Source organism: Anopheles marshallii, chromosome 3 (genome assembly GCF_943734725.1).
Source record: "Anopheles marshallii chromosome 3, idAnoMarsDA_429_01, whole genome shotgun sequence".
NCBI lineage: Eukaryota > Metazoa > Arthropoda > Insecta > Diptera > Culicidae > Anopheles > Anopheles marshallii.
Window position 1 is genome coordinate 63,299,394 of NC_071327.1, and position 25,934 is coordinate 63,325,327.

Sequence of the window (25,934 nt, forward strand, 5' to 3'; positions counted from 1 at the left end):
GCTTGTTTCCGCCCGGGTTCGAACCTAGGACCTTCTGCGTGTGAAGCAGACGTGATAACCGCTACACTACGGAAACGAATTGACGGTGAGGTGGTTGGTTAAGCAACGGTTACAAGATTATGTTTACTGCTCTCTTTTCCACACATTCGTTATCTTGTTTCGGGTTATCAGTAGCGCTTGACAAATTAATGCTTGACTGAAACGAATAATGGTTTAAGATTACTGGCTCGCAGCATGCATAATTTTGCGGTCCGAAACTGTTTGTATTTTGTTGTTGTTGCCAGACAAACATGTGGCGGAAACTAATGCACGGTATATTGTCATTTTCACCACTTTAAACCTGCATAGCTAATCAAGAGTTCTTTCTCGAATGTTCCTGGAAAGAGTGGTCTGAAGAGTTAATATGTAAAGAAACAATTTTTCAACCTGTTACCACATTGTTCTCATGTATCATGACACACTCCTCTTACGTACGTTTCCGAGTGCTAAGCCCTGCATCTCTATTCCAACAAGTCTCCACTCCCAGCACAGCAAACATTCACATCCGAAAGACAAACAAAGCCCGTCCACCCGTAGCGAAACGGATTGTGTACGACATAATCAGCGTGCGTTGATTGATAACGATAAGAAACTCTAGCGAAATGTACTAATTACCATCGATTTCGCTATTTAACGCTGCACAAGCACTCCTGCTCCTCATGTACACCTCCCATTGCCAGGTTGAGGATGGGGGATGAGTGCTTTAATAGTTTCCGTTGCGAAGCTTTAAGTGAAGGACGCTTTAAAGTTGTCCCGGTTTTAGGGAAATAACTGTTGGAAGGAATGATTTGCTTCAAACCTTGTTAAACACATTATGTAAGAGCTTTGTTCTGCATAAGACTTAAACATATTGAAGATGAGTTTGTGAAGAACGGTGCATGCCAAATGACATCTTTTGAGGCCTGGCTGCCACCTACATTTGACGGCTATTTATCCAACAGAGCGCGATCAAACGACGTGATGAGTGATGGGATCAGCTATTCACCAGCCGAGCAGCACATCTAACTACACCGTCAGGGTTGTGTCTCATCGTACCTGCAGAAGAAGAAGGCGCTCAGGTAGATTAACACAGTCAGCCTGCGGTGTTCCGTCCCATCCGCGCGTCCGGGCCGCACTCAAATAACGGTCAAAATCGGGATGTTTGTTTAATAGTTAGGCCTATCAATTATGCAAACAATCTGCTATTCACGTCCGAGCATCCCCACCGATGCACAGAGGGAGAGAGAGTGAGCCACTAAAACCCCCAACGAACCACTTCACCCCCGAGGCGCAGTGCAACGATGATTGAGACGTATCGATATCACAGAAATGTGCGGAAGGAAACGCTTTGAAGGTGGCAAAGACGATGTCCGCATCCTGTCCAGTGGTGTATTTTACCAAATTTACAGATCGAGAACGGTGAACGGCGATATTTAAGGATATAAATACTGCCTTTTTCTCCGCATATCGGGGCGGGAACTGTCTGTTCGATTGTGATTTCCGTCCAAGCAATCGACGCGAATTCCGATGCTCTTGAACGCACATCACTCCGAAAACAAAGACGAACGAGGAGTGGCCTTCCGTCACTCGCATTGACATATGCCGGACATATTGCCATTGCCCGTGGGCAGGAGAATATGCGTGCCGAGTCAGTTTACACTCGGTACCCGCTTGTTCTGGATTTCTAGCCTTAATCACCCTCGCAGCATCCATCCATCCCCACTGAAAACCCCCCGACAAACGGGAAGTTATCGCCCGTCGACCCAATCAATAACTTAATAAATTAATTAGCTTCGAATCATCGCTTCGCTACCACCTTCCTGTTGCACGCGCAAAAGACAAACAGTCCCAGCCCCCGGGGACCGTCCGCCTAAACAATAGACAAAGGATTAACGCTGGCCGGTTAACGAAGGATGGGCAGGTACACCGGAGATGTGCTGCAGGAAATCACTATTTCAACCCGCGACCAGCGGCGTCCAGTGTCCAGGCGGATGATTTCTGATCACTCACACAACCCTCCCCCCCCCCCCCCCCCCCCATCGGTAACCGGAACCGGTCCCACCTGCCCATCCACCATGGGTTGATTTGCGTAAACAGTTACAAATGCCGAGTGCTGGCGAGAACGTCTCCAGCAGTACCGACAGTCTGTTGCCCGGAACGGTTCATCGCCCAACTGCAGTCGATTTGATTAATGTTTTCAAACATAATCAACTGCAGCGGAGTGCTAAATGGTTCACCGGATGGGGTGGGGGGAGGGTCACAATGCAAAGCGGGGCCGCCACAGTTGGCAGGAAGCAGCAAATCCTGGCAATCGATTGGGTGCCCCCGTGTGGTAGTTACACGTTGTGAGCTGCCGTTTTGCTCACTTGCTGAGGTGTGATGGAAGCCGGTGAACTTCCGACCGGGGTGGTTTGGTGGAGCTCACCTCTGGCGGCCCAATTCCCAGGATGAAACGCCGCGCGATTGAAGCGATGTCAATGCGGAGATTGTTTAACAGTGGCAATCATTGTAATGTGCCTGATTTTAGAAAACCGATTCACCGTGTGAGTTCTCATTTTGGGGAACCATTTTGCATTGTAAATCCATTGTTTGAAGTCATGGGATTTGCGATCATTGTTTTGAATAGGACGCAATTTGTTCGCTTCTCTTCTACTATTTGGTGTATAGTAAATAAATCTGTGTTTTCAAATATTTCATGTTGAGTTCTTCTTCACCTTCCACCATCCGATTCATGCCACTCGCACGTCACTCGTTCGATACGCTTTCGAGTGAGATGAAACGTGAGCTCACGTCACCGCTCTCACTCACCATCGACTTGATCTAATCGACCTCGAGCGTGTAGTACACGGCGGGGTTGCAGGGAGAGCAGCAGAAAAGTGGGGACATTTCGGTTATTGATACTGCCAAAAGTTACACATGTTTGTGCAGCTCGAACCACTCAGAAAGGACGGCGGCCATGGGGGCCTTTCTCGTCTTGCCCGGGTGGCATATTTTGACAGCCTCTCCTATCGGCGTGCCAACGGGAGTTGAGGACGGTTACGGTACGGTGTATGGCTCAATTACACACCCGATTACAGATTTGTCGTCGGACGGGCTTGCGTGTGACAGCGTTTATCAAATAAAGTAAAATCCAAAACCAAAAAAAAAGGGGAGGGGGGTTCATAAAACCAGTTTATCATCGGATATTCTTTCGCGTTGTGTGACGGGTTCTTTGTTTTTGGCTTTGTTATATTTTCTCCCCTTTTTGCATCCTCCCTTGGCTCGCCCCTCCCGCCAACTATTCGAACGGTAGACATTTGGAATCGATTTGTTCTCGGTTATGCTAATGCCCAACGGGAACCCATCTTGCTCCCTTCCCAAAACCAAAAAAAAAAAATAAATCCCATCTTCCAAACGAATCCTATCCCCAGAAGAAAAAAGCAGCAAAAAAAAACAAACGTTATGGATAAAAACGGAGTATCACATCATGTTGAGCACCGGGCACAATTTTTATAACATAAACAAAAATCTCACGCAGACACGTTCCGCGGGCGCAGCGCAAACAGACATATTTATGCCCCTATCGATTCATACCGAAAAACAAGCATCGGGTATTCGCACGGTTTGACTCCTGGGGACTTGGTGATAAATAAATTTACCTAATTGAAACATGACAGCCACACCGAACCGTAGGTACACACCGGCGGGAGAACTCCAACACGGAGGATTTGGAGGGACCATTTCAATGCGAGAAATAAAATTCCAATTGCTAACCACAAAACGGCAACGGCACGAATAGTGAGAAAAGCAAGAAGAAGGTATTATTTTCAAGATACAAACTTGCTGACCACTTGTTTTTTTTTTTTTATTTGTTGAGTCCATTTTGTTTTTTTTTTTTTTTGAAAGATCCATTAGAAATTTGCTTTATATTTGTTCTTCCTTTTATTTATACGATTATCAATTTATTTATCTCCCATTCCGTCCGTTCCTCGTGCGGTTTGTCACCGCAGTTTTCAATTGCATTCCAAACCGATCTAAAAATAGTCCCGGTCCGGTAAACTTTCGTTCGACATCTATTCGACGGGCGAGTTCCGCAATTTACTTTGGCACTCACGTTCGGGGTTACACTTTGTTGCGTTCAACACCAGCCACATCGCCCGTAAGCGTATTAGAACCGGATGATTTATGGAGTGTTGAACGATAAAAACCCGAATACAAACAGCATCGGTTGCATCAAGCGTGTGCGTGTGGCCGCGTACGTACTGAGTGCTTCACTTGAATAGCGATGAAACAGTTGTACCACCACCGTCACTCATCTAGCCGCGCCAATTGCTAGTACATCTCACCTTCTCGCAGCGGCCGATTACCACAACTACACCCACGCGTACGGATCGCTGTCCAAAAAAGTGTGAAATATAATACTACCCGCACAAACGCATGTAAAATGGAGCTCTTTATTGCTTCTCTCGAGCGAGCATCGCGCTGATGGCTGTAAATAGTTTGCTTTCGTGAACGGGTGTTACGCGCAGCAACGCACCATACGGACAGATTTATCGCCCCGTAATTGACCGCGGCCGCGGATCTCGATCTTTGCAACCGGTCGGTGTAAACGCGTGCCGTATTATCTCTCGGATGCTGCTGGAGGGCGTGCTGTCTGTGTGCGGTGGACACCGGGCGTGATCGAGCGCGTCGGTGGTGTAATGGTCAGCATAGTTGCCTTCCAAGCAGTTGATCCGGGTTCGATTCCCGGCCGACGCACGGAGCGTTTTTTTTTTGTTGTATCTCTTGTTTTCACAATGCACAAACGATGCATAATCAGGTGGAAGCTTTAATGTCAAGACGATTAACCTTTAAAAATAACATCGAAGACCTTAGCAATACAGAGAAAACTATCAAAAAAAAAATCTAAAGACTTTCATTGTCAAATTTTTGTTTTTCTTCAATAACCATATTGAGCTTTATAATTGCCGAATTCATTCACCATGCAAACCTAAACGCCTCAGCATTTTGTGTTTCAGAATTAAAAGGAACAAGGCTGACACGTATTCCGAGCTGCCTCCTGGGACTTTCCCGAACAAGATCTCAAGGTTCGTCGCAACACCCTCGGTGCGAGGGTGTGCTGTGGCTCGATAGTTCCCGTACGTAAAGACGTCGCGAAACACAACCTGCTCGTTGGTTTACGAGTTGGAGAAACTGGTTTACTACTGCCGACCGTAACTTCCCCCGGGGCCGTACGCCGGTACACCGACGTTGACCATGTTGGCAAGATTGTCCGGATGGTCCAAAACGGATTATGATTAACAGGCGATAATGAGCGTCGCACGGTGAAGGTGGAGCAAGTCTGCCCTTCCCCCGGAGCACTTGCTGTTGGGCAAGGCACCGCCGTTGAAGATGACCAGCGTCCACGAGTTCAACCAGAATGATGAGAGCGAAAGAGAGAGAGAGAGAGAGAGAGAAAGGAAGGAAAAAATGGAGAAGAATACTGTCGTATCCTTGGGCATGGAATGTAAAATAACCTCCAGAACAAAATACTACACAGCTCCAGAAGAAGCGCGCACTGCGGCATTGAACCGATCGCCGGTTTGTTGGTTGGTTGGAAGTTAAATAGCCTAAGATTTATGCACACATTCTCGGTCGCTAACATCACACCGACGGTCATTCGCCGATTCCCCCCCCTCCCTTCGTTCCAGGGCGAAAGCTTTCCTGGTTTGTGTGTTTGCAATGCCCTGCTCCATTACACCGCCATGGTGTTGCGGGCCAATTCCGAAGCGAATGGCAGCTCAACCCATGCCAGACCCGAACAGGAACCCGTGCAGACGTGCGCGAGTTCGCGCGATATGTGCGATGATAAATTTATGAGCTATTAGTGTTGGGGGGGGGCTGGCGGTTGGTTTGGGAAACGCTGGAAGGTGGTTCTGAGGGGGAGAGACAACGAAACACGGAACCAGTTTGGTCGCGGTGGTGGTCGATCACCGATCGAGCAAAGCGGATCACGGCCGGGTGACGGTTTGTATGGGACAAGTATTGTCATCCGTGATTAGAATTCGAAGCAGTTTTTGTGTTGAAGAGAGATTTTTGAGAGTCTTTAAGTTAGTTAATAAATTAGATAGAGTTAATAGATTAGTTAATAAAGTAACAAAACATATTCAAATATAGAATGTAGTAACTAAGGGAATATTAAGTATTTAGATGAAGATAAGAGTACAACATGAAATTCTTTATAAAACAACACAAAATAATTTGGGGAAACAACAGAATTACTAAAATATTGATGACTTAACAGTTTGAACAATTATAAATTCACAGTATAATCAGCATACACCAATAATAAATGAAGAAAACAAAAATAAAGCGCAAATCAAACACAAACTGAAACAAGATATTCGTTGACTTGAAGAACAAAGAAGAAAACAAAAAAAACAACCCTTAGTAAGAATAAAATCACGATCCTTTATTGCTTAATCAATTCTCGCGACGGTAAACAAATATTGCAACAGAACGTTTCTTTCTTTCTTCATAATTTAAACTGATTTTATTTGGACGGGAAAAATGTCCACCCGTTCGCTCTCCCTTTCGTTCACCCCTTTATTTTTATTATCTGATGCTTCCAACACTGCATTAACACGCCTTAGCAAAAACCAATCACATTGGGCAGCCCCCGTTACGCTGACCCCGGACACCGGGGCCAGTGTCCGTGCACTAATCTTGGCCAACGACACCCGCCTATCGCACACGGAACCGATACGCACTGTGCGGTAGAAGCTAATGATTGAATATTATTCCAATAAATCACCCCCAGCGAGAGGCCACAAGCCACTGAATTCGGCACCGCAATTTATTCCACTCCCCGGGTGGGTGGTGGGGGGGGGGGGGTCACGAAGCGCCAAACCAGAACCCCGCGCCGGATCGTAAATCAATCCCGCTGAATAAAGATTCTCATTCTTGACTGGTTCGTGTCTGAACGGTGCAGGCGAAAGAAAAATATTTCTTGCCCGGCCACGAAGCAACCAGGCGACCAGGCGAAGAAAAGCCGATGCTCAGTGGCCGTGCTAGAAGGATGGAGAAGTAAAAAAAAAAACATAAACATAAACATGCATATTCGCTTCCGCATTGATTGGTTGCGATGGGTGTGAGCCTTTGTTTGTACCGCCGACCGACGACCGAAGAGGCTGGGCAAACGACTGGGCCAGACTACCGATCTTGATCTAGGCACGAAACAAATTCGTGAAGCACACTGTATCGATACACAGCTCGCCAGCGTGCACTGATGGGCGTTGGGTGTTTCTTTCTTTTAACCCCAATCGGACATCAACATGGAGGAAAACAAATCATGCCCCCAACGCTGGGATGCGTTATTTTTCTAATCGCTCCGCTGCTGGGAAAAAAAAGCACACATGCTAACGAAACGTTGGCGCACACATGGAACCGTCTGTCGCTATAGTTTACGACGTGTGGATTAATAATGAAAAATTGGTCATCTCCCATTTTTGGGGGAAATGGAAGCCGGTTGAACGTTAAGCCCCATAACCAGTGACAATCGAAAGAAACACAACCCGTACCCCGCTTTGTCACAAAGTCTTTGGATTAGCGGCAGGAAACTAAAGCGAGCATGAAGTGCTATGTTTGAAAGCATTTTTATAACCACAGCGCCAAAGCATGGACAATGATGGTTGTCTCTTTTGATTGCACACCGAATTCGTCTATTGTTGTGGGGGACATTCATGTAATAAAATGGGCAATGACGTCCTAACACCGTGAATATTCTAGGATAAAACCTCGAGATAGCTTCAAGACGATGGTGACGATGTTGAGCTGCATGTGGGCAGTTTTATTTTCAACTTCGTTTTGTACTTACACGCTCAAATGAATGCAATTTTTATATATTTACTTATTTTTTCGCTTATTTAGCTAGATAATTATGTCTGCCACAGGGCTCCCTGAAATATTTACTTAAACCTAGGTGTAAACCAAATTTATAGATAATTTACGACCAAGAACTAAAACTGCAAGAGACTAATAGATCAGGAACGGGGAAGGAATCGAAAGGAAGATCGAAAGAAGAGAAAATCGGAAAGAGGACAACAAGAGGTAAAAGTCGAATAAACAATAAACTTTAAAATAATTTCTGGAAGCTGCGAATGAAGTAATGCACTTAGGTATTAAGAATTAAGAGTTAGGAAATTCGATATACAACAATTGCATACTTTCAGGCGTTAAGAATCGGTCACGCACATCTGGTAACTGACTTGATGGAAATAATCAGGATACATTTTGGAATAGGATTCCAGCCCACTAAGTTGCATACTTTAAGGCGATTCTACAGAACGACATCTACACAATACGCCTAAAGTTATGCAATCTGCAAAGTAAAATCAACTTACTGCCAAGCGCTTGTCTGTGGCGCATGGAGATGAACATATCGCCACGGACAGTAGAGATCAAACAATTTAGACATGTTTGACATGTATACGGTGAAATCACTTTAATAAGCGTGCAGTATACTATCTAGCCTCCCCCGTAGCAACTACCCAGCCCCTCCTAATCCAAACGTTCAAATCAACAGCCAATAAATCAGCTACCCATTTGTGCGGACCAAATCGTGACGGAGCTCTTCGGCACCTGTTTTCCACCCGGAACCGGTGGGCTTTAACGGTTATTTAACGCCCGACCTGCTACTCAATGCCCTCGATTTGATGCGATTTGCATAGGCCGGCAAGGGCGCGGGACAGGGCAGCAAGGCCATCAAGGCTACTGTACGGCAAGGAGCCCACGTTGCACGGTCTTTGGATTTCTTACAGCGCGGGCGAGCGGGACAGACGAACGCATAACGGATTAGGGTCTTTGCTCGTAAATAGTGCGAACCAACAACAGTAGCAGCATCTGTTACCACCTTTGTTTTGTACCGAACCGTTCCAAACAATTTTCCGCATGCCGCATCTGCCCGGCACACCACTCGGTGGCCCATCCCTCGGCCGAACCCCCTTGCCCGGTTCGGTGTGGCAATTGTTTCCGACTACGGTTTCGGGATCGAAATGCATAAATTTCCTCCATTTATTATAAATGTTAGAGCGAAGCGGGGGAAAGAGGAAGGCGGGAAAACACGGGATGGAGTCGGGTATTCGCACTCCTGCAGTAGCCACAAGGTGCAACTGCAACTGCAGTTTGGGGGGGGGGGAGGTGAATGGGGAGTGATAGGGTGGTCCGCTTCAGAATGGCATCGTTTCGCACATATGGAAGTCCTGAACATGCTACAACAGTTCATCGATGCCAGGATCGTTTCACTCGCCACTCGCTGCTCGTGCGTTCCCCTTCCGGTGCATCCTTGTGGCATGTACCGAAGCATACAAAGGCAGTTAAATCTCTCGTCCATTCCGGCACTCTCTCGCACGCTCCGTTCCGTTGCATTTTCCACTATCGCTTTCCCCTTTTTTGCCATCACCCATCTAACGGCAGTACTGACAGTATCGATACAAACATCATAACTTCCTACCAAACGTTGCACCGTGGCAAGTGGACATTCCGCCTTCCGTTCTCCTCCCCCCCCCCCCCTCCCTCCTCCTCCTCTCTCTCCTTTCCGTACGCACGCATCCCTTCCCTCATGGCGTTATTTCGCATAACTTTAACATCAACACATATTGGCTTCGCATGCTCACCGATATGCTCATGGCAACGGCACCATAGCTAACGGCATCGATGGATGATCGAACACGGGCCGGGTAAAAACGAAATCATGAACAGAGTCGACATCCCGCACGGTACGGTTCGACTACGGGCCGGCATCATCGTTGTTGCAGCAAGACCCGAAATGTGTAACGATTCGCCAAACCACTACGGCTGCCACGGTTTCCACCCTTCCCCCAAAACATCGTTAGAATTTTCCAATAAATTTAAACAAACCCCCGCTGCTGCTGCTGCTGTGCTAATATTATGCATAAAATCCTGCACAAATTCTATCGTAAAGCGACAGCAGCAGCAGCAGTACCGCACACAGCCGAACGACGTTTGCACCATTTACCAAGCCAAGTCTTGAAGCAGTGTTGCACTTTTACAATACCACTGGAAGTACACTTTGCACCTAACCAATGTGTACGGGTGTGTGTGCTTTGTTTACAATGCATTTTGACCCTAGTCTTGTACCGTCTTTGATTGCTTTATCTTTAGTAGCTTTGATAACATCCCTGGTAGCACCTATAGCTTTCGAGATGGACCAGCTGTGGCAGTAGTTAATCAAATAAACACTCACACACAAACGCTCAAACTGTACGATGCACAATGGATGCAACGAAGGAACGATGTGTACGTCTTTTAATCCACTCACACTCTTTGAGTATTTATTGCTCTTATTTTATATACTGTAACATTCTTAATGAAACAGTATGAATTACAAAGTAATCAATTGAATTAAATTTAACAAAACATAATAACAATCAACGCATCAAGCATTCTCGTTAAATACACCAACATGATCAATTTGTGAAGCCGATTGCATGCCTTCAGGCGCTTATGATTGGTATGATTGCCTGCAGTTAGGGTCATTTGTTCGCTGTGTATTTATTTATGAAAATATGCAATCCGCAGTACAAAACGTCTCACGTCATGCAATTTGATGGATCAAAACATTCGCTCAGCAATTCGCTTCTAATCATTTTTCCTCGACAAACCAAACTGGAAAATCCCACCCAACTAATTTTCCCCAACATCTTATGCGAGCGTACCGTACGGCTCCTGGGAGCTGTCGGGAAAAAGCTCACACACTCAGCCAACTTGGGAGTGCTCCCTGCTCTACAAAAAAAAATACCCGAACAACCGTTCACTCACTTCCGGCGGGCGGTCGGTTACTTCGGCCGATCGTGCTCCACTGACGAGTAAACTTGCAGTACCAGGAGCTCAGCAAGTGACGGTAGCTTTAGCCACCAAAGTTCCGACTGCCCCTTCCAATCGGGGTTCGCGTAGTTGAGAAGTTTTTGGAGGGAGGTATTCCATCCAATCGGACATGAAGAAAATTCGTCTCTCCAACGTACAAAAGCCACACTGTTTGGATTAGCAGAAAAAGGAGAAAGGAGAAATTGTGCTCCTTCAAGATGGCAACAGAACGACTGCAGAAACTAATTTTCCCCTGCTTGTGCGTTTGGAAAAGCTTATGGAGATAGAATTTCATTGCGTGAGCACACAATTTTCCAATTAAATTGTTTGAATTCTCTTTTCGTCGCATTTAAGTACATGTTTGCTGATGTAAAGTTTTCGGAACACGCGTTTACTCTAGACACCCGACATAATTCAAACGAAATTACCTAATTGCTAACAATCTGTCAAAACATCCCAAGAATAACGAACATGGCGATATTGTATAATTAATTCCTGCTCAATCTGTGCCAGTTTCTCCGTTGGTGGTTTTCTCCCGAATTCGAACCCAGATTCCACACCCACCAACAGTTCTCGCGTTCCCTCCCCGTAAGCCAAGCCAGTTTCATTGATTCGCAAAATATTTGTGCCAATAAGTCAGCAAACAAAGAACTCCCCACGAAGGCTGCGAGCTGCACAACACTATTTCCAATAATATTTATAGTGCCAATTCGCCTCCGTACATGCATGTGTGCGCCGGGTACACCGTCGCCCTGCACGGCGGGGCCCGATTTCACATCCTGCCCGAGGTTGTACGGGTGTCCTAGCTCCACTCGAAATGAATTAATGATAATTGATTCGATCGCCCGATCGAACGTATATAAACACACTCGCCTCGTATCCGAGGATTACACCACCGTCCTGCCGTTCTGTGATAAGCCAGGGCATCCGGGTGTGGGACATGTCCCGATACCAAGGTCCTTCCCTACCATGGTGGAACGCTACTCCACCACGGACAATGGCAGATGGTAGCCAAACATACAGCGAACAATGAGTACACCGCCAACATGATCTGCATTCGTCGCTCTCCACCGGGTGCTCGCCATCCATCCGAACTGACCGCAACGTTCCACCAAGTGTGGGCAGCATGGGATTCTCCACCCAGCAAAAGCGAAACCGTGCAATGATTCTATCGTTTCCCCTCTGCGTGTCGCTGCACACTGCGATGCGTCTCTATCACGCTCGGGGCATCCGAACCGTACATAGCGGTGCACACACATACACATTTCCGTGCTTTCATCCCTTGTTCCACCTGCCACGATGAAAACTGCCCCAAATGAACACGGCATCGGCGAGTGAATCGACAGTCGAAAGCATGACCCAAGGTACCGGTTTATTTACCGAAGTCAGGATCTCTCGCACCGTAGTCCGGAGCAGTCCGAGCGAAAGAGACATCTGCCGGATCCCTTTTTGATGTACAGAACGCTCAGTAACCACCGGCAAGAGGGGACGATTGCCACCGGTTCACCCTCCCCGGCTGGCAACACCGGTGGCATACATTTGTAATATTTTCCCATCCATCGGTTATCCCTTCCCGGACTGCCGGCCATCCCGCCCTGGCAGCCAAACCCATTTCCATTTCCAAATCCCGAATCCCCATCACACCTACACGCACCGGAACCACTTTCCTCGCCGCGACTCCACACCCTGCCAGAACTCCGTTTGACACATCGGACTACGGCCGTACGGTACGGCACGGCTGTAGTTACAACCAAACGACACAACGCCGGAGGGCGGTCGGGGATGGGAAGGATTTTTATGAGGTGAGTGCCAGTTTGGTTTTGTGTTTGTCAGCAACGGGAACGCTACACCGGGCCCGGTGGGCTCTGTGCTGCAAAAACGGGAAGCTAAATCGATTTGCAAAACGTTTGCGCTGGTTTTGGGCTGGTTGCAAAGGATAACCTTCAAGAAAGACAACATAAACATACCGATTTTTCCCAAAACACTCTCCCTAAACGGATAACTGCCACATTAACCTTTTTTTTGGGGAGGGGGGCGTACCGTGTACTAAACAACATACCTTTATAAACGAGTAAACGCGAGCGGCAGATGAGATAAAATTGGCAGGACAAAATTAAGAGAGAAAGTGTCTTAATAATTATTTAGTGGATTGAACAAGTTGTTTAAAACATAAGCTTTAAATTGTAAAATTATTATTTATGTGGAGAATTAATTCCAAACAAGGAAAACACACATAGGAAAAGAAAAAATCAAATGATATCAATGAAGAAATAAATGGTTACTTATTTACACAGTGAAACGAAGAAATAAAAACAAAACATGTCAAAAAAGGAAAAGATGTATTGTAACAAATGTTATAAAAAAATGAATTCAAATCGAAAAGTGTACAGTGACAATGTAATATAAATGCATAAAAGAAAATGCTATTTACATAAACACAAAAGTAACACAAAGACTTAAAAACCAAACAGGATATATAAAAATAAATGTTAAAGAACAAAACAGCTTTACAATCGGATTGTGTATGGTAATGGCAGTTAAAAATTAAATGTAGAAAGAAAGGAAAAAGAAAAATTTATTTAAACAATAAAATAAAACATATAAACAAAATATGTCAAATAAATAACAATTGTTAACAAAAAAACAGTTTTTTGAATCGAAAGATTACAATATCAGCGTGAAGTTGATGTATAAAAAGAGAATGCTACTTATTGATACAGTAAAACAAAGATATAAAAATAAAACGTGACACAATATTCAAAGAAATAATATATAAAAGCGAAAACCTAACCTTACAATCGGAAAGTGTACCATGATAAAGTGAAATAAATGTATTTAATAAAAAAACAACTAACAAACAGCAGTTTAATGTTAAATTCATCCTTCTGCTCAGTCATGATTTGTCAACCACTGTACGCTGTGGTACGGTGTCGCCCAAGGTTGGCTTTAGGTATGACATTCAAAAATCGAACCCTTCTGCCCCAACACCGGGCGACCTTCGCGTTCCGACCGATCAACCCAACGACAGTTTGCGAGAGGTCGAGCTCCCTGTTGAACTCCCTGTTGAGCTGGAAGAAGCAGAAGAGTACGGAGCGAACAGACACCAAACAAAAAAAAAGGAAAAGCAGCACTGCATCTCCACCAGCACACATACACGCAGCACGCAGGTTGATCCATTCGGAATCGTGGGTGGTTTCCGTTCGGAGCCAATGGGCGAAGAAGAACCACAAGCATTCGGACGAGCACGGTGCGGAGCGTGTCAGCATCGCGGTGGGTGGAACGACCAACATAAAAAGAAGACATACATACGGATACGGTCGAGCATTGCACATTCCGTGTGATACATAGTAGTTGACGGCAGCACCATTATTGCTCTGCCTGCCAACGAAGGGAGAGAAGGACACCGATCGCATCCATCGCATCGGCAACGGCCGGGCACCGCCAACGGTAGGGATGGAACCGGACGATGATGTTGCTTCCGACTGTTGGCACTGGCATTACCGCACCGACGCTGAACGACCCCACCGGTGGCACCGGGGAACCAACAAATGCGTAATCGAACTTGATGGCCAGCCAACGACCGGCACGAACTCGTACGGGATGGAGTCATCGAATCGCCACCATTTCTATCATCCCACTCAACCCGACCCACCCATTTACACAATGGCCAGCGCAGGTCGGTAGTTTCGAACGTCGCACAATCTATCCTGTCCCAAAATCGAACCATCCGGCGGAGTTCGTCGGTTTGTCGGTCCGAACATTGAATAAACAAATCCGGCGTATCCGTTATCGGTGGGCTACTGCCGCCAGTGGCACTGGCTGTAAGCAACACTCGGTCCAATACGCACTGGAACATCCGTATGTTCCCACACCGACGCGCGATGGACCATCGGCGTTGATTAGCTTTTCCGTTCGAAAACTCCAACCGTGTATCAGTGTCGTCTAAAACGGTTCGTGCCAGGAGTTCTTTTGCCATATGGAGAAGTAATTTTTGCAAACGAATTCGTACGACCCATGGTTTTTTTTTTTTGGCTGCCGTTTGCTGTTTGCACAATTTGGAAATGAATTTCACAACACAACAGCAATCGTTACGGTCGCAATCGGTGCATTGCGGCATTGGAGAGTGAATCTGCAGGGCGGCGAAGTCTATGCACAGTCGAGATCTCTGATCGATTGCACACACTCCATCGGAAGTTTGATATTTTGCAACGTAATATTGAAGTAATATTAGTGTAAATTCACCACTATTAGAACTGTATCGTAGTATTTATGGGATAACTTAGTCAATCATGTTTGAAAGCAGCGTGTGTTTAGAACATTGCTTAGGTACAACACCGTGGGTTGTGTTGTAGAGGAGTCCTTCAATTACACCTGAGTTCCTCCTATTGTTCTTAAACAGCATCCAATCCTTCTTCTTCTTTTTCGGCTCAAGAGGTCTAGAGACATGCCATTTCTGACTTTGGCCGGAATCATACTCTAAGCCAGTTTTTTTTGTATGCGTTTTGACGTTTCCAGGCTTATCCGCTTACAGCTCGCTTTACAAATGGCAATCCAAGTTAAGCCTAGGAAAAATGGATTAGATTAGTTTCCCAAAGAAAGCAGCTAACCCAAGCTCGACAAATGTCAAAACAAAATAGGCCATGTTTCCCGTGTGCGAAAAAGGTAAACAAATTTTTTTTAACGAAAACAACTGAAAAAGGATTTTTTTAAGACTTATGTAATCAAATTAATTGAATTTAAAATTAAGTTTATGAACTTTCATTTTTCTCAATTTGTAGTTTCACAAAAATGATCCCTTGTGTCATTCTTTATGTCAAAATACTGTGTCATTTAAGAATCTGTACAGATTGATACAGCCCGGTACCAGGATTTTTTGACAGATACAGGCTACAAGCTTATGCTTTCTAACTTATAGTATGATCTGCCCCTTTATTTGACTTACCCATGTCCAATAGTCGGAGGATTGGTTCGGATGGGATGTTGGACCCGACCCTGTCGTGTGAAGACCGGCGCCACTACCAATACACCACCGAGCCGCCCCAGCTAGTCACCTATATTGAGGCTTAACAATGATCCTCTCTTTCACCTCCTAGATCGGAAAGAAGCGGGAAGTAACAGAACAGTAATAACACACCCAGCAAATCAACGGATTCAACGTCAACATAACGAAATCCTACCTTGAATTATTTAATTAAACATCTGTAGCACACACAAACAACAAAAACATACGTTATTTAATAACCATTCCGTGTAATCGTCATGCATAAATCATGCCAATTATACACACATCAAGCCCAATCATACCATGTAAATGCTTCAATCTTCCCACTTGCTAGTGATCCCAATTCGGGCAGCCCCATCGTTTACGGCAGTTCACTTCACGGGAAGATTTGCGCTCCAAAGCACCACCGTGAGTCCATTGCTGCAGGTTAAAATCAATATACCGATGGTTGATAGATAGCCAGAACGTTTCATTCCGAGCATTCCGAATGTATGTTTCGATATGTTTTCACTTTGCAACAATCCGTAAAGGCTTCTCTTGAGGCTACCGATGCAATGTCATCTTCAAGTCGATCTTCTGCCGTCTCTCTCTCTCTCTCTCTATCACTGATACATTTCCGTTTCCGGTCCATCGCCAATGCTCCTGCTGTGCATTTGACGTACCGTACCGTCCAGGGGTAAGATACAGTGCTAAGCAGCGTTTTGCGTCTTCCCAGGCCACTTTGCATGATGGCACAGTGCATCGATGAAGATGCTGCAGTAAAAAACTTTTCGCAATACGGTTGGACAGCTCTTTGCGGGATAGGGTGGCAAGCGAGTGAACACAGGGGGGAGGGGTGGGGGCGGGGTTGGCACATCAGGGTGTGCAAACCATTGGGGCAATAAATACAATTATCTTACTCCGCAAGCAGTGCAACCAGTGTGGCAGTGTGCGCTAGGCAGGCGGTTCGAACGGTGACATCAAGTGAGGCGGCAATAGACGCCGTCGAGACTTCCAGACAAGTTATGGCCAAGTCGGGGCAGGCGGTTTTGCCGAAGGTTCGGTAGCCTTCGGTTTGTGTTCGAATCTCTAGCACTTCCATTTCGAACGCTCCACCGCATCAACGGTACCGATGGCGTTCATTGGCATTCGAATTGTCAAGGCATCTCCAGCCCAGCAAGGAACGCGAAGAAGATGTCGATGTTGGTCTTTCCTTTCCATCCCCCTCTCCCGCCCCCCGCAAACATCCAATACCTACCCGCGTTTACCCAGAGGTCGATGAATCCTGAACCACGAGTGGGGGATAACACGAAATGGTCGGTGCTTGCACTCGTCGACAAAGAGTCCAACGAGCTGCTATAACGGATTTGCTACATGCCAAGCGCATATCACAACATTTTCACCTCCCCAAGCACCAGCCTGATGCAATTCCACCCGAGCGTGCAGAAGCGAAAAGTGCAAACAGCAAAGGAGAACGGTCGGTAACTTCAAAATATGTTCCACCAATCGATCCCCACAACCCCGATCGCAATTGCTACCCGTGCGACCACTTTCGAATGGAACCGTCCAACGGTGCAACCACCGACGGATGCGACAGTGATAACGATCTCATATTTCGACAAAATTTATGTTATTGCTGAAGCAGACAAAATCGTCACCCAAAAACGGGTGACGGCACACAGTTACCGAGCGTTACCTTTTCGGTCGGAAGAAAAGGTGAACTTTCACTTAGCTCGCTGCTCGCATTAGGATTATAAAAGGATGGAAATGGTCTGGGCAATTAATTGATTTTCTACTGCGGTCTAGTGCATTAAGCAGATTCATTCAAATTAAACAATTACAGTACGTAAGTATTCGAAAATTTATGCCAAGGGTTTGAAAAGAGCTGCGTTAATGAAATGTTAAATTGGCGCAAATGCCTTGAGGAATATGTACTTTATGCAGTTATTATGGGATTGATAATACGGCTAAGAGCCGTTTTAGTTATAAAAAATAAATAAAGTAAATAAAAACAAATGTAAAATTGATTAGAGGATTAATATACAAGCAAGAAAGGCTCATTGTTGAGTACAATCTGTTGAGTTCGGAAGACTCTCGCTAAAATGAGTGATGCGGGCACGAATTAGCCAGCCGATACGGCCTTAGTGGAAGAACTTACAAAGCTAGGCTTGGTGAAGAAATTTGAAGCACGTGGCTTGGCTAGAAGCGGTACTAAAAAAGAATTAGCTACCCGACCCGTCCAATACGATGAACATGCTGAAAGACTGGATGAAACACATATTACAATCTATGTTGATGCGGAGCGGACGGAGCAACTGCCTCAGCCAGCACAACCATATTACTTTCGGGATATAGAAGATGGGACCGAACCGTTTAGTGCTAAAATCAGCCAAGACATCAGTCGATGGTTTTTCAAAATTCGTTTGGTTATATCCCACCAGGACAACGAATACGTGAAGAGGTTCTTCAAAAGCTTCAGTCCTGGTCCACGGTATTCGGTTGGCCAACGCGAGTGATCGCCGATAGAGGAACAGCATTTACGGCCCGAGCTTTTGCCGAGTTCGTTCAAAACCAGAGCATCGAGCACGTTGTAACTACAACCGGGGCCCCTCGAGAAAACGGTCAAGCTGAACGAATGTAAGGATCGGGTTGGACAGCCCTGGAAGGCTGGAATATAAAAAAGCAAAATACACTGTCGGAGAGAGTCTGAGTCTTCAGAATTTCCGAGCGGATCAGATTGTACTCAATAACGAGCCTTTCTTACATACATGTGCCTTCTTCTTCTTCTTCTTCTTCATCGGCACGACAAAACCTCAAGAGGTCTAGGGGCTTGCCATTTTTGACTTACTAAGACATTAATTAAGCGAGGTATTATAGTCAATCCTGCGTACAGGTGGTTTGGTCCGGATGGGATATTGGACCCGGTCCTGTCGTATGAAGAGCGGTGTCGCTACCAATACACCGCCGAGCCACCCCATGGATTAACAAGCTAAAATGGCATAATTACAGCGAACAAATACTCTTTTCGTTCGCAAAATTTATTTTCCATTTGCATGGGTTGTAGGTATTAGACCCCATAGACTAAAATTGTGATTCAAAATTTGCCAAACGGCAACTAAACAGTTGAATAAAACAAATTTACAAGCCACAGAAGATGTTAAGCCAACCTTTCCCACAGCTGGCAAAGGCACTTTGTGTGATTATTAGCCGTATTCTAATGTTACAGTCTGCATTTATCTTCCCGAAAACTGCAAGCTCATTTTTTGTGGATGTTTCTATCTTAAGGTAAACAATGTGATACGTGCATGATAAGATAAGAAGCGCAAGTCTCTTCCACTGCCCACTGTCTCAGATCAGCAGTGTAGCGTTGACTCTGCACAGTGACTCGTCCACTGTCCGCCCGAAGTAGGTGCGAACGATGGAATTCCTGCTCGGTGGTGCCTCGTCGATGTGTGCCGTGCTGTTTACAAACCCTTTGGACGTTCTCAAAACACGCCAACAGCTTGAGGGCGAGCTGATAGCCAAACAGAACCTCAAGAAGCGCGCCTACAAAGGAATCCGTCAGTCCGTCGTTACGGTGATCCAAACGGATGGTTGGCGTGGTTTGCAAAAGGGACTGCCAGCCGCGCTACTGTTTCAACTCTCCATGAACAGCGTCCGACTCGGGACGTACCAGACGGCAGATAATCTCGGCTGGACGAAGAGCACCAAACATTCCTCACTGACGCCGCTTCTGTCGCTGCTGTGGGGAGGCTGTGCCGGATTGGTAAGTGCTACCGCATCCTGCCCATTCTACGTGGTGAAGACACAGCTACAGGCCGTCACGGCTGGATCATACACGGCACGCTATCAACATCATCACCGGGGCACCGTGTCGGCGTTTGTGAATATCTTCCGGCAGAGTGGAATCCGTGGATTGTTCCGAGGGTATCCAGCATCCGCATCACGACTCGCGGTCGGATCGGCCGCTGAAATGGCTTCGTTTAGCGTGTGTAAAGGGTTCTTCCTACGCTACCAAGTGTTCCAGGAGTCCATTGTACTGACCGCACTGGCCAGCAGTTCCGTAGCGGGGTTTTTCACCAGTGTTTTAATGTCACCGTGCGATGTGGTGACGACACGCATGACCAACCAAGGTGTGCTTCATTGTTAAATGTTTCAGAACGTCTCCCTAAGAAGGACATTAACCATTCCTCTACTCACAGCCGTATCTGCCAACGGGAAAGGGTTGTTGTACACGAACATCTTCGACTGCTTCCTGAAGATCTATCGATCGGAAGGCATCCACGGTTACTACAAGGGATTCGTGCCAATGTACCTGCGGGTGGCACCACACACGATGCTCAACCTCACCTTCTGGGAGTTCTTCAAGGGTCTTCACCAGAGGTATGGAAAGCATAGATCTGACCAGAGGATAAATTCGCATCCTTTACCAAATTCGCACTGAGCACCAACGGTCTCTTCAACCTTAAAGTCCTCAAAAATAACTTAAAGAACTATTACAGAAATATAGATTACACTCAAGAAACTTCCACAGATCATAACTTCCAGGATCGTATCGAAATTGTACATGCCGCCACTAATTACATCAACATGGATCCATCAAAATATGACGCAAAGCGTCCGGGAACGGATTTTCCGAAATCAATATCCACCAACTCGAAGCAACTCCTAGAACAAAGACCACCCGATTATTTGATGATTCGAAGAAGCCATTGCCAACCCGAAGGGGGTGGAGGGTGTATTAAGCTTAGTTCCATGAACTGGCTTGTACTCCGCCGACACCGAATGACGTTAATTGTCATGAAATCTACGCCAAGGTTAATTCGCGCTCACATCCGAAGCAATGTGGCTTTCCACGTAGAATTCAAATACCCCTGCGAGAACATTCCACTGCGGGTAAGGACCGGTAGGGTGGAGGTGGTGGATGAATTGCAAGCAAAGAATGCCTCTTTTTTTCGTGTTGTTCGACTCTGTATAGCTGCCGTTGCTCAAATGAAACGTTGAAACGATTAGATACAAGGTGAATGAGGTGGAGAATAGGTCCTTCTCGGTACTCCATGATGGAAATGATGGAGATGCGTACGGGTTCGCTTCCCGTCCGGTAGCTTCTGCGTTCGGTTCATCAGTGCGCCATAAACGGCACACATACAGAACGCTCATGTGCTTGCGTTTTCATTTTCGGAGCCCGCCCGGGGACGAACGTGGTGTGTGCTGATGTGACCGTGTATCCTTTCGCAGTACATTCGAGCGGTTCATAGCTGTTTGAACAACCTTACCCTCGCAAGACGTTCGTGAGCTACCGCATCCATTCGTACCGGGACGGAAGCGATGCCCGACCGGGCGACGGTTGGGGGAGTTCGGTAGAAAATTCATTTTCCCACCAAACAACCCACCGGCAAGCAGGCAGAAAACGGAACAGGTTCGTACGCTGTATTCCGTGCCGGTGCAAAAAAACCCCTTTGCCAGCAAATGGAAGCCAAGTCCTGCCGTAGGGAAGGCAAAAACTTCATCCTTTCGTTCGCTTCACTGTGCCGAGCGTTCCGAGAGTCCGCAGCTTCTCTGACTCCGTGTCTGGTCGGTGTTCTCCCTTGTGAAGTGAAAACTTTTCCTTCTACGTGCCTTCGTAGGAGAATTTTCCGTTTGGACTACCACCCGTACGGGGGGTTGGGGCAATGTAAAGTAGTACGATGGAAGCTGCCACTTGCATGGGCATGCAAGGAAGCAGGCAAACGGGCAGTGGGACCGGAACCGGTGGCACCGCTTTATCCCGTTTGGATTCTCCACACCCGCACCGCCGCAGCCCTAGTAAATCAACTCGACGAACTTACACCACTGTACATAACCCGTAGTTCACGGGAGATGCTTCGTTTTCCACGGTCTGACTTTTGGCTGACATCCCTCACTCGGTCCCTCGGCCGGTCGGTGTCGGTTTTCCGGGGAGTTTCGGGAGACTATTTGAAGATGATTACATAATGCCCCCCGGGAATGGTGGTGGGGCAGGTTGAGCGTACAGCAAACAGAGAACACTAGAGATTTGTCGAGAGAAGTGCTCGGCAAAAAAACACACATACACACATACATGCACACAAAACGATCAGAAAGGGTGAGAAATGTGAAGAAGTAGGTCCGTATCTACGATTCATGGCGAAACGTGGATGCCTGGGAAGCAGCTAACCGCAACAGAGTGCCGTACACAAACGCCAACGTGCAAATCCAAATGTAACCCATTATGTGCTGATTTGTTTAAACAACTTTAACGTGCCGGTTGCACGAGTGTTGCAACAAAATTTAATTTGCTTCCAATCTGTGCCTGCGCAGGTGTTTTACTTGAACAAGCTACTGTTTATGAAACATTTAAATGTATAAAACGAAATATTTCAATCAAGTTGATCTTAAAAAATGGAAATTGTTGTGCAAATTGCATACATTAAGGCTAGCATGCTAAGAACACTTGAAGTAAACTGAAAACAACGCCTAAATGTATGCAACTCGCAACGAAACGTTCATTGTATTCATTAGTGATTTGTTTGATTTGCGCCTGAGGGTATGCAATACTTTGCTCTAAATAAGCTCCACCATAGCAACCAAGGACAATCGATCCTTAACGGACATTAAAGTGAACTGAACAATGCGAATCTACAAAAGTATTGCACACAGCCGTGCACCTAAGCTTGCCAAATTCGATTGATCTCGAAACGAGCGCCATCCATTCGCATTTAATTCATTAACATTAACCCACCCAGTAAAACGCCAACGGAATGAACATTCGGCAGGTTAGTGTGGTTTCGCGCCGATAGGGCCTAAATTTTCCAACCTCATTCACAAATGCCACGTCCTTGTCGCTTCGCCCCAACCCTTGTCGCTTGCCCCCATCACATTCGCAGTTGCTGATGCAGGAGGCAGATGGTCGGGTGAGCTGCAGGCAGGGCCACCGTTGGAGAGGCATCCAAACCCCGATCGAATAGCAATTGCGATAAATTATCGTTACAACATATTGACGCGATTACCGCAACATTTCAGCAATTTTTCATTCACCACCACCTCGCATACGGTGCGCATTGTCGTATTCAGTAGTGGCGTTTGATGGAGAGCATACCGTCACCGCAATATATTGATGCGCCCGGTTTTGATGCATCCGGTTGCGCGTCGTGTCGTGGAATGGCCGGGCAATGGTGGGTTTGCGGTGTGGTGCTAGGTGCGAACTAGAATGTCCCTTATATACTGTGCCCGCGCGATAATCGATCCAATTCAATATTGGTGCGTGAATCAATCGGTGGCAAATCATTCGATAAAAGGCAATGAACAAAGGATTCGACTTGGTACACACCAAGCACTAGATTTAAAGGACCTCCGGTAGGGCCGGAACATACTTTAAACAGTGTTGGTTTGACATCACACCAAACATCGGCATAATTGTTTACTAACTTTATCAAGAATGCTTGTTTAGTGTCTTTCTCGTGACTTGAGAATCACATTAGTTGCTCCAAGTTATTGTAGTTGGCAATTACCTAGACTTCCTCAATATTGCTTAGACATCCTCACCTCGACCGAGACAACCTCAATATAGAAACACAATAAACACCGCAAAATGGTTGCATCCTAAGTGTCACACCTTCAGACCACCTGACCGATATTAACCCACATCTGCCAGTACCACAGCCAACTCTTTACCAAACCTCTGACACTAAAACGTTGATCGCAACTTTGTACGCTACTGCTTTATAAATGCAACGCAATTTCAAAACTTGTGCGACCTTTCGACCCAACAAACGGGCACGACTCCACCAGCTTATGTTTATAGTTTGGAGTTGAACAACCGCGATGCATCTCGGAACCATGTCAACGAACTTTTGACGTGCGTGTGGCAGTAGTGTGTACACAGCCAAAGTCTACTTCGATCCTAAACCCGATCAACCTTGCGCGATCTGCCCAGAAGCTCCAAAGGTGGCTGACTTTGTGTCGCAATGCGTTCGATCTAACCTCACTCGATACAGCCCATGTCGAGAGGTCAAACAGTCTACGGCTTTCCCACGGCGTATCTCTCTCTCTCTCTCTCAGTGTGTGCGTGTTGCTTTCTCTCGCACTGGTGCACCACACAATCGTAACACATACGCAAGTCACACAGAGAATTCGTCGGGTCGGGTTTGTGCAACAATGGCAGCAAGGCGGAACACACAGTGTAGGATGGGCCCTGAGTTAACGGCCTGCCGTCGTCTGGACGTACGGCGTAGACTCGCCGGCAAAGAAAATATTGTTCACCATACACACCAGAGTCTGTTAATTTGAAATGGAAAATTATACACCACAAACCAACATCAAAGTCTGACTTCCATTCAACCAGTTCCAGCGCCGTGCAGTGGTAGTAGTTCCAGGAAGCGTCACCATACGTGCGGTGCGGTGTGTGTGTGTGTTTCGGGTACGGCCGGTCACAGTTTACAGCGATAGTGTACACCTCGGCGTCGCTATTGCTAACTTAGCCGACACCCAAGTAGTACGGGCCGATGCGGACGGGTTCAGTAATGCGCTAAGTTCTACCTGCGCCGGACACGGTTCTTGCGGCGGTGTTGTGCGTGCACGACCTCAGAAAGCGACTCGCCCTGCTGCCAGCGTTGTACAACGGACTTAGACGGTACCCCATCTCAAGATGCTGGTGCTACGGTACTTGGCATCGTTTTATCACTACGTCAACTACGAAGTCAGTGGTCAGTGTTTGTGAAGCGTGCGAGCTGTGTGATTGTGGCACGATCCGTACTAAGCTGTGTGTTCTCTGCATTTTCGCCAACAGATCCACGGGTCAATGATTGGTTCCTGATGAAAACGCCCTGGCCTGGCGCTGCCATCCTGGGGCTGTATCTGATGTTCGTGCTCAAGTGGGGCCCAAAATGGATGGAACACAGAAAACCGTTCCAGATCGACACCATCATCAAGTACTACAATCTGGCACAGGTGGTCATCTGTGCGTTCTTGTTCGTGGAGGTAAGTAGTATCCCGCATGTATTCCCACCATATCAGCTGCCCTGATGATTACATCTCTCCCTCTCGGTGTATCCTCCTTATCGTGCAAGGGATTCCGACTGGGGTACCTGCGCGGCTATAGCTTTCTGTGTCAACCGGTCGACTACTCACCGACAGAGATACCGACCATGATCGCGCGGCGCTGCTACTACTACTTTCTCGTGAAGGTACTGGATCTGCTGGATACGATCTTCTTCGTACTGCGCAAGAAGCAGAACCAGGTTAGCTTCCTGCATGTGTACCACCACACCGGCATGGTGATGCTGATCTGGAGCGGCGTCAAGTGGTTCCCCGGTGGGCACGGTGTGTTCATGGGCTTCATCAACAGCTTCGTGCATGTGGTCATGTACGCCTACTACTTCCTCACATCCGCCAATCCCAAGAACAAAAATAACCTCTGGTGGAAAAAGTACATCACCCAGCTGCAGATTGTAAGTAGCACCGTGTGGGACTCTGCAGAACCCCACCCCACTCAACGCTCTATCACTCTCGTCGCCACAGATCCAGTTCGGCATGATCTTCCTGCAGTGGTTTGTGCTGCTGTTCCAGCCCAACTGTACCTTCCCGAAGTGGCCACTGTTTGTGATTCTGCCGCAGAATCTCTTCATGTTCTGTCTCTTCCTTGACTTTTACTACCAAGCGTACATCAAGAAGAAACCGACCGACGTCGCACGGCGGTCTGGTGGCGGTGCGGTCGCAGACCTACCCCAGAACGGTATCCACACGTGCGGTTCCAACGGCAAGGCGTCGAACGTCGAGTACAACGGTAAGGTGAGCAGTGACGCGGACTGCACAAAACGCAACTCATCCAAAGAGGTGCTGACCTCCTAACCTCCGCGTGTCCCTGTGCGAGCCGGAAGCGAACCCAAACCCAACACATTCCTCACGCGTTCCATTACAGTACGGAAGATAACGTTTGTCCGCGCGTGGGGGTTTTGCTTTGTTTTCTTTTCTGTGAAAATTAGTCAATAAAAACACGCATTGACCGCGACCGCGTCAGTTGTCAAGAACCAAACTCTGCTCCGTTGATTTCGTGTCGAGCGCTTGCTCTGGTTCGTGACGCCAGCCGCTCAGGGTC

The 25,934-nt window shown here is 46.8% G+C and overlaps 2 protein-coding genes and 2 non-coding genes across 4 annotated transcripts; 3 read left to right on the top strand and 1 right to left on the bottom strand.

The window, feature by feature from the left end:
• Positions 1–3: 3 nt before the first annotated feature.
• On the bottom strand, positions 4–76 carry Trnav-cac (transfer RNA valine (anticodon CAC)). Its single transcript has one exon. It is a non-coding gene; the product is annotated as a tRNA-Val (tRNA).
• A 4,607-nt stretch (positions 77–4,683) lies between these two features.
• Trnag-ucc (transfer RNA glycine (anticodon UCC)) lies at positions 4,684–4,755 on the top strand. Its single transcript has one exon. It is a non-coding gene; the product is annotated as a tRNA-Gly (tRNA).
• A 14,504-nt stretch (positions 4,756–19,259) lies between these two features.
• On the top strand, positions 19,260–20,285 carry LOC128712986 (solute carrier family 25 member 35-like). The gene is made up of 2 exons (XM_053807850.1): positions 19,260–19,974; positions 20,044–20,285. Exons 1-2 carry the CDS (start codon positions 19,260–19,262, stop codon positions 20,283–20,285), a joined length of 957 nt encoding a protein of 318 aa, XP_053663825.1.
• A 4,200-nt stretch (positions 20,286–24,485) lies between these two features.
• On the top strand, positions 24,486–25,687 carry LOC128711541 (elongation of very long chain fatty acids protein 7-like). Its single transcript, XM_053806422.1, has 4 exons — positions 24,486–24,543; positions 24,627–24,817; positions 24,907–25,287; positions 25,358–25,687. The coding sequence occupies exons 1-4, from the start codon at positions 24,486–24,488 to the stop codon at positions 25,685–25,687; spliced, it is 960 nt and encodes a 319-aa protein (XP_053662397.1).
• Positions 25,688–25,934: the final 247 nt, after the last annotated feature.

Coding starts and splice junctions, on each gene's coding strand:
- LOC128712986 (XM_053807850.1), top strand. CDS start 19,260: ATGGAATTCCTGCTCGGTGGTGCCTCGTCGATGTGTGCCGTGCTGTTT. Junction 19,975..20,043: donor GACACGCATGACCAACCAAG/GTGTGCTTCATT, acceptor CTCTACTCACAG/CCGTATCTGCCAACGGGAAA.
- LOC128711541 (XM_053806422.1), top strand. CDS start 24,486: ATGCTGGTGCTACGGTACTTGGCATCGTTTTATCACTACGTCAACTAC. Junction 24,544..24,626: donor CGTCAACTACGAAGTCAGTG/GTCAGTGTTTGT, acceptor TTTCGCCAACAG/ATCCACGGGTCAATGATTGG. Junction 24,818..24,906: donor GTGCGTTCTTGTTCGTGGAG/GTAAGTAGTATC, acceptor TTATCGTGCAAG/GGATTCCGACTGGGGTACCT.